Here is a 12,130-nt window from a genome sequence, read left to right on the forward strand (position 1 = left end):
CAACATAAGAAGGACATGGAGCTGTTGGAGCAGGTCCATAGGAGGCCAGGAGGATGATCAGGAGCTGGAGCACCTCCTGTATGGAGACAGGCTGAGAACATTGGGGCTGTTCAGCCTGAAGAAGAGAAGCTGTGTGGAGACCTCAGAGCAGCTTCCAGTGTCTGATGGGGGCTACAAGGATGCTGGAGAGGGACTCTTCATCAGGGACTGGAGTGATAGGACAAGGGGTGATGGGTTCAAACTGAAACAAGGGAAGTTCAGGTTGGAGATGAGGCAGAAGCTCTTCCCTGTGAGGGTGCTGAGGCGCTGGCACAGGGTGCCCAGAGAAGCTGTGGCTGCCCCATCCCTGGCAGTGTTCAAGGCCAGGTTGGAGACAGGGGCTTGGAGCAAGCTGCTCTAGTGGAAGGTGTCCCTGCCCGTGGCAGGGGATGGAAATGAATGAGCTTTAAGGTCCTTTCCAACCCAAACCACTCCATGACTCCATGATTCTATGCTTTTGCAAGCCACATACTGTGATTTTCATGCCCTTAACATTAACAGAGGCAGCTTCCACCTCTCAGACACCGTAAGGGAAGGGTTGCTCCCAGAGGGCTCTTCCAGGTGGAGGTGATGGGGATCCCCAGATGAGAATCAGCCCTTCAGGGATGAGATCCTGGGGTGAAACCTGGTACTGGAACCACCCTTGGTCTTGTGAGGAATTTCCTAAAGGCCCATCCTGTTCATAATAACAGATTCACTCCAATAGAGAAAACAGCCTAAGGAGGGTAGAGGCTCCTGTGCTGATCCTACCAGTAGCTTCTTCATGGTGGGGCCCATCCTCGGCGCAGCTCTGCCTTTGAGTGTTGTCTGCTCTTTCCTAACACCTTCCCCATCCTAGCATTTATCTTCACATGTTGTTTTATGTTCCTGCAGGGTCTGAAAGGCTTCCCGGGTCCAAAAGGCGAAAGAGTAAGTAACAATCATCTTATCTACGCAGTGCCTTGGAGGAAGGCACCATTGTGGAAGCCTTTATCTGCAGCAGCACACACTGATGATGCCCCTGTTAAACCAGTGGGGATAATCCAGGCATTTTATGGAGTGGACTGGGAGGGGACCTCAATCAGTGTGTAGAGACATTAGCAACCCCCTATAATGGCTGGGCTGAAATGAGACACATGCTGTCTTTATGCATGCCTAGGTAGTTTTGGATGGAAATTTGGGATTTGGGGCAGAAGGTGACCCCAGGTATAATCTGGTCAATCCCAAAATGTAAAGGCTTAGGGGAAGAGGGCTAGAGAGGACAAGAAGTGCCCAACAGGCAGCACATAACCTTTCATTCTCACCGATGAGCGGGAGTCTCCTTGGTCTCCTGCTGCATCCCACTTGCAACCCATGGAAAGTGCAGTACTGAGAACTGCATCCCAAATGTAAGGGATTGTAAAAAACTTCCAGGAACAGCTCCTATTCCATGCACTTACGGTAAAGCTTGCCACATTTGAGGTTGAAATGTGGGAAATCCTGTATTATATAGGATGCCATCCCACCCTAGATGCAGTGCATGAACATGCCTGCAGCATGGAAGTGCTACATCCCATTGGGAGGTTGAAATCCAGCAACAGCTCCACATTGGGGCTGTGTTGAGCGTAAATTCAGGCAAATCACTTCAGTTTTCTGGGTCTTTATTTGTTGCCAATGCAACAAATTCTAGTTGTATGGATGTGGAGTGCCCAGAGGAGCTGTCTTCCAGCATAGATAGAGCTTAGTGGCTTGGAGTGTGAATCAGTGGACTGAGCAACACAAGAAGAGTTGTGTTAAGGCATAAAGGTGTGGTAAAGGGAATCACTCACTGTCTTCTTTTCTTTCCTGGGTGCAGGGTGATCGGGGACTTCTGGGACCCAAGGGAGAAAGAGTAAGAGCATTCCAGGTTGTGACTTTCTGGGACAGATGGGGTAAAAGGTTTTCATTCAGGATTTTATAGTTACCAGTGATGAGGTGGACAGTGAGCAGTAATTTTAATGAGTCAGACATCATAGAAGGTAAAGATGTAAGTAGTAAATAATATTTATATCTGCTTTCAAATATCATAGAATCATGGACTGGTTTGGGTTGGAAGGGACCTTAAAGCTCCTCCAGTTCCAACCCCCTGCCACAGGCAGGGACACCTTCCACTAGAGCAGCTTGCTCCAAGCCCCTGTGTCCAACCTGGCCTTGAACACTGCCAGGGATGGATATCTGAGGTCTTAATGGTTTTATAAGTATTCATATCATTACATACATACATACATACAAGCGCAGAGCACTGAGCAAGGTTCCCAGATGATGAGGTGAAATGCCCTTCATTGAAGAGGACTTTCTACTTATTTCTACTTGTTTCTACTGATTTTCGCTTTCAATCCATGGAGTTGTGTGCAGTACCATCCATGTGCCTGGGTCAAGATGTCATTGCCAATGATATCCTCAGGATTTGAGGCTCAGGGACTCGTGTTCTTCTGTGTGCCCCTTCTCAGGCATCTGGCCAGCTCTAGTGTGAAGATGATTTTCCTTCTATTAGGATTTTCCCTTGTTGCAACTTGTCCTTTCACTGTGTTCCTCCAAGAAGAGCCTGGAGAAGAGAAGCTGTGTGGAGACCTCAGAGCAGCTTCCAGTGTCTGAAGGGGGCTACAAGGATGCCAGAGAGGGACTCTTCATCCGGGACTGGAGTGATAGGACAAGGGGTGATGGGTTCAAACTGAAACGGGGGAAGTTCAGGCTGGAGATAAGGCAGAAGCTCTTCCCTGTGAGGGTGCTGAGGCGCTGGCACAGGGTGCCCAGAGAAGCTGTGGCTGCCCCATCCCTGGCAGTGTTCAAGGCCAGGTTGGACACAGGGGCTTGGAGCGAGCTGCTCTAGTGGAAGGTGTCCCTGCCCGTGGCGGGGGTTGGAACTGGCGGAGCTTTGAGGTCCTTTCCAACACAAACCATTGCATGATTCTATGTTCCATCCTCTCTACATTGTACACCCATGTAGGTAGCAGAAGACAACACATAGATGCCCCACTCCTTTTCAAGTCTCCACCAGTTTCAACCCGCTTCATTAATCCCATCCTTGCACTGAACGCTCTGGATTGAGCTTGAGTTTTGATGGGATCCTACAAAAAAACCCAAGAAAAAAATAAAGTAATTTTGGCCGCTATTTGCTGGGACACAAAAAGGTTTCCTGTGAATTAATGGAGAAAGAAAATTGCCACTGATTCTGGTATAAGCAGCTCACCCAAAGCATCCAGCGATCTTAAACAGCCTGAGCTGGCTCATAGCAGGTAATGTGGAAATAACTCCCAGAGCACTTCTGGATAATGCAGAGAAACCGCTGAACTCCTGCCCAGTGTTTTGTTAACTTCCTTCCTGGCTGCAATGCCTTGTTAGAAAATGAGGTTTAGAAACCCTACATGACGATTCTGCCTTTGAGTCATGCTGTATGAAATGATTAAGGCCCATTTGTCTCCGAGGAAGTTACTTGCAAACGGGGACTTGCTCTAGAGATGAATCAATTCTTAATCTGCTTCATGAAGATGCCCCAAAACACTTTGCAAGCTGCAGGAATGTTTAATGCAGTTTTCAAAGAATGGTTAATAAAAGATAAGGTGGAAGTACAAGATAGAACAGAAAAGGGGGGGGGGGGGATAACTGGCTTGGGTTTGTTCACATGATTGCAGCTTAACTTTCTTTCTGCTTCTCCCTTGATGAATACAGGAGTAACTGTGAAATCCAGGCCCTGTGCTGTGTACTGGGTTAAGCTACAGGGTCTTTATTCTCCTTTTTGTTCTCCAAATACATTGAACCCATTCCTGTGTCCTGAAAGACCCTCCTGAGCAGGGAGACAGGAGGGTATATTAAGCCAGAATTTAGTCAGGATCCTATGGTGATGGTTGGATAAACTGCAAGAGGTTGTCTAAGTCTGGGGAATATTGGTTGTTTTGTGGTTGTTAAGACACCAGCAGCAAGGCACTGTCACCCTGAATGGGGATGTTTGCAACACTGAAGAGAACCGGTGTGAAGGGAGCCAAATGGGCTACGGTTGCCCATCAGAAGGTGGCTTCAGCCCTTTTCCCTCTGTACTATAGACAGCATCACCACTTTGGAGACACAACCATTTCTTGCATAGGAGTAGCCTTGTCTTCACTCTCTGAGGAGCAAAATGTCCCTCCTCAGCTGCTGGGCTGATAAATAGACTTGTCAATGATGTGTCCATGGGGTTACTGTGTGCCTGTAGCTACTGGATGACAGTTTGGGGGTCTGACCCTCCAAAACGTACCTCTGAGGAGTACCCTAAGTGCCAGTCCTGTTCCTTAGCTCCAGCTACGTATCTATAAATGAGGACACCATGAGTAGACCCCCTCACCATCCTGCCTATGGCCAGCTCCCACACCTGGGAGGCGATGACATCCTGAGTGACCCACAGTGACAACAAAGCCAAGCCACCATGTCAGATACGAATCAATCCACCACTGACAGCCTCAGATCAGGAACTGGACCTCAGGGTCATGCCATGCACAGCTCCATTTCCAGCCATGACATTTAGACTGAGGTAATGCCACCGGACCCCAACAGTCTTTGGAGCAAGAGGTCACTGTCAAACCTCAGGACTTGTTTTCTGTGCACATTCATCATCCAGCTTTTAGTTAAGGACAGCTGTGGAGCACACGTGCCTTTCCCAGCATAGGGACCATAGTTTAGGAAGTGCTCACCCATTCCAGATGTGTTAATGACCATTTTGCCCATCATAGCAAAGGCAGTTCCATCTAGAGGGACCCATGAGTTGATGCATCACCGGGTGTCTACATCTCCCTGTGTCTTCTTTCTCTAGGGTGAGCCCATGACTATTTTTGGACCCCAGGGCTATAAAGGCAGTAAAGGAGATCCTGTAAGTTTGACTTTTATTGACTGTTTAAGTTGTACCTTCCCCACTGTTGGCATCAGCATCAAGCACAGCTTCAGATAAGCACTGAGAAGTAGAACTTGAGTGCTGCTTCTAACACAGACTAATCCCTGTCTTACCTTTCAGGGGGAACAGGGCCTGCCAGGTTTTGATGGAGACAAAGGAGAGAAGGGAGAAGATGGGCCTGTAGGAGAAAAGGTATGAACCTCCCAATGCAACTGAGAGACACAGCAAAAGGTCACTGGTGGTGGGATAGCTCTGCATCCTCCCTTCCCTTGTGCCTGCTGTAAAACACAGTGCAAGGGCACACTCACAATCCCTTACCAAAGAAAGGGAGAGGAGGATGCTGGGCTGGAGCTTGGGAATGTGATACACATCTGGTTTAACAAGTGACAAGTTTTGGGACCACATCTGCAGTACAGATGTGGTGACCATTCAATTACTGCAGCACTGTAAGAACCCACATCTCCTTCTCCCTCCACAAGCTGGCTGTGCTGCTTCAAACCCTGCAGCTCTGGTGGCATTAAGGCTTGGTTGGCTCCTCTGTTCCTCTTCTTCGCACAGAGCTGTCCCATGGGTAGTGGCAGAGCAGGTTGCCGCTCCTCCATCTGCTTTTGCTCTTTGAGGTCTCAACCCATCACCATGATGCTGGGAGGAATCGCGTAACTCTCCCACTCTCAGACTGAGTCACGGATTAAATCTCCATGTACTAATCATACCTATTTTCATATTATGTTAATGCTTTTTGCTCCAGAAGCCTGACCCAGGATGGGGGCTCTGCTGAATAAAATACAAGTATCTACAACAGCAGCATCCCTGTCTGAGCTGGACATCCAGCTCCTGGAGGACCTGGAGCACAAGTGTGATGGGGAAGGGCTGAGGGACCTGGGGGGTTCAGTGTGGAGAAGAGAAGGCTCAGGGGGGACCTGATGGCTCCCTCCAACTGCCTGAGAGGAGGATGGAGCCAGGAGGGGCTGGGCTCTGCTCCCAAGGAACAAGGGATGGGACAAGAGGAAACGGCCTCAAGCTGCAGCAGGGCAGGTTTAGATGGAGCTGAGGAACAATTCCTGCCCCAGAGGGTGCTCAGGCATTGGAACAGGCTGCCCAGGGCAGGGCTGCAGTCACCGTCCCCGCAAGTGTTCACACAGCGTGGAGATGAGGCCTCAGTGCCATGGGTTAGTGGTGGCCTTGGCAGGGCTGGGGTAAGGTTGGACTGGATGAGCTTAAAGGGTTTTTCCAACCCGGCTGATTCTGTGATTCTATTTCCCATGGGGACCTGTACAATCAGTGTAGATCTGGGTGGGAATTGTGTGACCCAGTGTGGGCATCTCCCGTGTGAAAAGGCAGCTTGTGTTCTTGCCTTGACTGATTGCACTGGTCAGGTCCCCAGCTACCATAAAGGAAACCCATAGAGATGTTCCCATGGGGGGGGTTGTACTTGGTTTTTTTTAAGTCAGATGAAAGCCCATGCATGGTATCTGTCAGTTTGCTTTCTAATAAGAAAATACTACATGATCATCTAAGGACACTGGGGCTGTTGAGCCTGGAGAAGAGAAGCTGCGTGGAGACCTCAGAGCAGCTTCCAGTGTCTGAAGGGGGCTACAGGGATGCTGGAGAGGGGCTCTTCATCAGGGACTGGAGTGATAGGAAAAGGGGTGGTGGGTTCAAAGTGAAACAGGGGAAGTTCAGGCTGGAGATAAGGCAGAAGCTCTTCCCTGTGAGGGTGCTGAGGCGCTGGCACAGGATGCCCAGAGAAGCTGTGGCTGCCCCATCCCTGGCAGTGTTCAAGGCCAGGTTGGACACAGGGGCTTGGAGCAAGCTGCTCTAGTGGAAGGTGTCCCTGCCTGTGGCAGGGGGCTGGAACTGGATAAGCTGCAAGATCTGTTCCAACCCAAACCATTCTATGACTCTATGATTCTATCTCTTAAAGCAAGAACATCTCTCAGCCAAATACCTGAGTGACTTTGACAGAGCCCCAGAGTAATATCTCCACCACCAGTAAGTCCAGCAGGGTCTTGTACCCGAGTGTTTTCAGGGAGGCAGCTCACCCAGAGGCATTAAGGCCCTTTTCTGCTTGTTTTCCTTCCATGCCCATTTCTGGGCTCCAGCTTTCTTACAGGACAATTCACTGAGGTTTCTGCCAAGCTGGTAGCTTCCTTCCCCAGCAGTGGCTGCCATGCAGACCCTTGGGCTCCCCAGGGCTGAAATCTGCTATAGAAACAATGCTTTTATTTCATCCTCTCTGTCATCTTCATGGGTTCTTCTTCTGGCTTCTCTTGAGGGGAAACAAGTGTATTCAATATGTATTTGACAAGGATTTTATATTTAGGGAGGCAAGGGTGAAGCTGGCTCCAAGGGAGTGATGGGGCTTTTTGGAGCAAGAGGACCAGTGGGACAGAAGGTGAGTGCAGTGCTAAGGTATCCCCCAATAACTGGTGTGTAAAATCACACACGAACTGATGGGTAAGATCCCACCACCGTTTTATTGCAGAATATACATCTGCATTCCCTCTCCAAGTGTTACGGGGCTACCAGAGAGCAGAAGCAGCTGCCCTTTTCCAGGACAGCCCGAGAGATATCTCCCATTCTGTAAGGCAGCAGCGTGCTCTGGCAGCTTTCCTGGGCTACAATGGTCATAATGACCCAATGAAATGTCAATATCCAGGTGTGAGGTGAGAACTGCTGTCCAAGCCCCAGTTATAGCCAACGGAGATGTAGGGCTCCGTTCAGTTGCCCAGAGATGTTTGGGTTATTCTACTTGTCCCCTCCTTCAATTGCTGCTGCAGAGGGCTCCCCAAAGGTCCCCTTGCCCCTCTTTCACAGCTGTAGGTATCTCCCACAGCAGTCCCCGTTTCCAGAGGAAATGCAGCTCTTTGCCATGGTAACTCATCTCCACTTTCCTTCCAGGGGGAGCCAGGAGAACCAGGCTTGCCAGGCTCTGCTGTGAGTTGGAGCATGTTTCTCTCTCTGCCTTTTCATTGCTGGTCTTCTCCACACCACCGTATGTGTGGGTCACAGGGTGGGATGCGGTGATGCTGGCTTGGTGCTGCTCCACAAAGCCCACCTTCAAAGAGGCTTTGGTGGCAAACCAGCCATGGGCATGGGGTGCCACAGTCAGAGGTATGCTTTAATAGGTGTTGCATTTTGCATTAAGGAATGCATGAAATATGTGTTTATTTACTATTTGTAATGCCTTTAGTGTATTAGGGGCATTGCCAGATATGAAAACATGATGTTTCATGTTCAGATAGCTTGAGAATTGCTACTATAGGCTGTATACCCCATGAGAAATGTGTATGTTCTTAAGAGACTGGATTAGAAGTGGCTGTTCTCAGTGGGTGCATGTTGCTGGCCAGAGGGAACAGTTATGTTGGAGGATCTGGATAATCTCTGAGTTCACCTTATTTCATGAAGTATGTCAGTTGGGAAAACAAAAAGCAAAGCAATTTTGGGTTTCACAAGTGTTCACATGGCCTTTGAACTTCCCCATTTCACCTGGAAGTGAACAAATGGTTTCCAAGCTTGTCCAAAGTGAAGTCCCCCCCTCCCTGGTTTCTTTTTGTTTGGGAAAGGAAGGAATAGGAGGAGAGGAAACACCAAAAAGTGACTGGGACTTTTTCCCAGACCATGTAAATAGGAGTCTATGCAATTGTTTGGTTGCAATAAGGAATACCAGTGTTTTCTACTCCCCAGTTATGCGTCTTTGCGTTTGAGTAGGGGATTCTTGGCAACTATCTGTTGCTGTGAAAGTCCACAGCCCTTCAGTGCTGCCCACTGATTACTGCTCATGGCTGTGTAACTATTTACAAGCCCATAATGCAGACTGGCAATTGTTACTGATTAAAAAGCCCTCGTTCCATTAAGTATTTCAACCCCTGCCTAATTGCAATCAGCACTTTGCAGAGTGCTGTAAAGACCTCAGCATCTGGCATCACTGCACGTAGGCATTGCACTGAAATTGCTCTGTAGGGAACATCTGAATCCATAGGTGACAACCAGTAGTAGTGCAGGAGCAGAGCAAAGGCGTTTGTTGAGGTTGCTGAGTGGAAAGGAAGCACAGGGGGAATCCACCACCCAGGGACATTTAGTGATAGGACCAGGGGAATGGCTTTAAGCTGCCAGAGGGGAGACTGAGATGAGCTCTTAGGCAGAAGCTCTTCCCTGTGAGGGTGCTGAGGCGCTGGCACAGGGTGCCCAGAGAAGCTGTGGCTGCCCCATCCCTGGCAGTGTTCAAGGCCAGGTTGGACACCGGGGCTTGGAGCAACCTGCTCTAGTGGAAGGTGTCCCTGTCTGTGGCAGGGGTTGGAGCTGGAGGAGCTTTAAGGTCCCTTCCAACACAAACCAGTCTGGGACTGATTCTATGATGTGCTGTTTTCTACTAGCACCCACAGGCATTGACACGTAACACAGTTAACTACCAGAAAGTGGTATCTTGTCAACCAGTATTTGAGGAAATCCAAGTAATCTTTCTTTTGGAAATATTATGGGATGCTGCTGGTGTAGGTTGATGCTGTCTGTGCTGCGCTTGAAGCTAGATGAGATAATAGAGCTTGGGTTTGGTCCTTCATTGCATTTCTAAAATTGCAGAAGTCAGATCAGAGCTGGGGCCTTGTTGGAAGAGCTGTGATATACGACATCCTGGGTGAAACTCATCTGATGTCTGCTCTGTTCACTGCTCAGGCTTGGTTTATTGACAGCTTTAGGGTACTCTTAGTGCACGATTCACATCATCTATTTCAGAAACCTGTGTTAGGATGCAACATCCTGATGTGACTCGTTCTTCACAAACATATGTCTCACTTTATCTTCTAAATACTTGGATTATTTTTCCTCCAAGTTATTCTGCAGATCTAGGCTGTCTCATGTATCATTCCCCAAGTCCTCCCATTTTCTTGAAGACAGACACTATTTGGTCCAATCTACCTAGACCAAATCTGTCCTGTGCAAAGGCATAAAGGTAATGGGGTAGCAGCTCTCATTTTCCTTTGACTCCCACTAATTCCCTCTTTCGTATCCACAGATTGCCACCAACTCACTGCAAACATTTGCTGGTCCCTTTCTGTCCTGTTGAATTCCCTCTGAGTAATTTAACCAGCTTGTAGAAAGTCTCATCCAGTAACTCTTTTGATTCGGTGATCTATAGGAGTTCCCAACCAAGCTGACAGCATTTGTGTCTTCTCCCTGTAACCATTACAATAGATCTAGTTGACTTTACAACTGCACTTCGAGGCACACGAGTGTATTCTTGATATTCAAGACACCTCCTTCTCCTTTTTCCTCCTTTCTAAAAGCGCTGCACTATTTTACAATGACATTCCTGCCACTCTTCACCCTTTTATATTCATGTTGCAATCTGTGTTATGCCTATTAAATCATCATCTTGATCAGATATTAATGTTTCCAGCTCCTCTTCTTTATTTCCTATGCTTTGTGGATTAATATACAGGCAGATTAACCTATTATTCTCCCTAAAGCAGTACCCTAGTCCTCCTCTCTTGCCATTACCCCCTATTTGGGGTTTCCTGGGTCTACAATTACCAGTGTTCCTTGGCCCTCCCCATCCTGGTTTGCAGTCCTCCTCATTAGGTGTACAAGCTGAAGCTCAGAGATGATCTTCACCTCCTCTTGTGAGCTGGGCTCTGTATCTGGCCAGCAGCCTGGTGCTGCTACAGTGAAAACCAGACACCACTCTGAAGGGTCTGACACTGAGTGATAATCAAGGCCCTATAACCTATGGTAGGTGTGAGAATGGCTATAACCATGACTTCACAATAGATATTAAGAGTGTAAGACCTTGAGGTATCCCAGCCCATGGCAGGGGGTTGGAACTGGGCAATCCATTGAAAATGGATGAAACCATTCTGTGATTCTATAAGCTCTTGATATAGGTAAGAGTGGTGGATAGACAAATCTGAAAGGTACCAACAAGAAAGGTCTATTTCCCTCGTCTGCACAGGAACTTGGGTGAATCCATATGGCACCCCAGTTCTCCTGCCTGCTGAGCAGTGGGCTGTTTCGAGACAGGAAGGTGCAGAGTGGGGTTCTGCCCCAGGCTTGACAAGAGGTGCATTTGGCCACTCAGAGTGGAAAAAGCCATGTCCTAAGAAGATCTTGCCCTGGGAGGGTATCCTGGTGCTTTCTGAGCACTTCTGATGAGCCCAGGCTGGCCAAAGGGAAGTTTGTCAGCCAGATCTTGTGGAATCTCTGCCCAGGATACCTTGGAGTCTTTGCAGGAGGGTATCAGGCTGACCCATCTCTGAGATGTAGTGCCTGAGAACGAATGCACATTGTGGCTATGAGGGCCAGTGACATCAGGAAAGGATTCTGGGGGGATGATGCTCAGAACTGTGTCAGATAATTGTGAACAGGACAGTCTAGACAAAAGACACAGCAGGGAAGGATAAAAACACAGATGAAACTCTGAGGTTGAGACTCCCAGCTAATTCATATGCATCATTCCATCAAATATTGAGCACGGAAGCCCAGGAGGTGGGAAACCTTTAAGCAGAGGTTGCAGCCTACACCAGGGTTTGGGAATGCATCAGTCCTTTGATGTGCATCTTCAATCAGATCGATCCTTTCAGGGCATGCCTGGAGGCGATGTTTCTGCTGATGAGTTTCCCCCTTTCCCAGGGTGTCCCAGCTAATTCCCCAGCTTGTTCCTCTGAGTGGAAGCGAGGAGCCTGCAGACCAGGCAGGCTCCTCCCTGGCTCCAGCCCAAAGCTTCGCAGGAATTTGTGCCTGGAAGCATTGATCCTCGGCTGCTCCAAGACGTCTTTGCGTCAACAGGCAACGCTCAACACTTATGACTAAGCCTCTGCGTTGCTCTGCCTTCGTGGTACCTGGTGCCTCTGCAGTTAAATGAAGTCTGTTCCAAGCAACACTTTAATAACAGAACCAAACAGCAAGAGCCATTTCCAGTACTCCAGTAATTGCCTTTAAACTACCGTTTGACGAGCTTTATTGCCCAGCAGAACATGGGATGTAAATCGGAGGGAACAAATCTTCATTCAGCTTCTTTCCCTTGCTTGGTCTCAAATGTTTTCCTCTTCCTCTGTTTGTTTTGTTGTTTTTTTTTTCCTCCTATTCCATCTTTTTCTTCTCCTTGGTGCAGATGGTCTTGAAAAGCATCACCCCTCTGACCTGCTTCCCCCCCAAGATGAAGCAGGGACAGACCTGCTGTCATGTCCAAGCCTTATTATAAACCTTCTAGTCCATATGACAAAGTCTTTTCAGCCC

At 48.5% G+C, this 12,130-nt stretch overlaps 1 protein-coding gene across 1 annotated transcript in view; it reads left to right on the forward strand.

The window, feature by feature from the left end:
- The window catches only part of LOC134171759 (collagen alpha-1(VII) chain-like), a 110,039-nt gene that overhangs the window by 77,359 nt on the left and 20,550 nt on the right, over positions 1-12,130 (forward strand). The window contains exons 71-76 of the mRNA XM_062634294.1: positions 913-948; positions 1,853-1,888; positions 4,820-4,876; positions 5,018-5,089; positions 7,221-7,292; positions 7,799-7,834. Coding sequence (XP_062490278.1) covers positions 913-948; positions 1,853-1,888; positions 4,820-4,876; positions 5,018-5,089; positions 7,221-7,292; positions 7,799-7,834 — 309 coding nt within the window. The remainder of the gene's footprint in view (positions 1-912; positions 949-1,852; positions 1,889-4,819; positions 4,877-5,017; positions 5,090-7,220; positions 7,293-7,798; positions 7,835-12,130) is intronic.

Source organism: Pezoporus occidentalis, unplaced genomic scaffold (assembly GCF_034315485.1).
Source record: "Pezoporus occidentalis ecotype Australia unplaced genomic scaffold, CSIRO_AGI_Poc_V1 ctg42, whole genome shotgun sequence".
Taxonomy (NCBI): domain Eukaryota; kingdom Metazoa; phylum Chordata; class Aves; order Psittaciformes; family Psittacidae; genus Pezoporus; species Pezoporus occidentalis.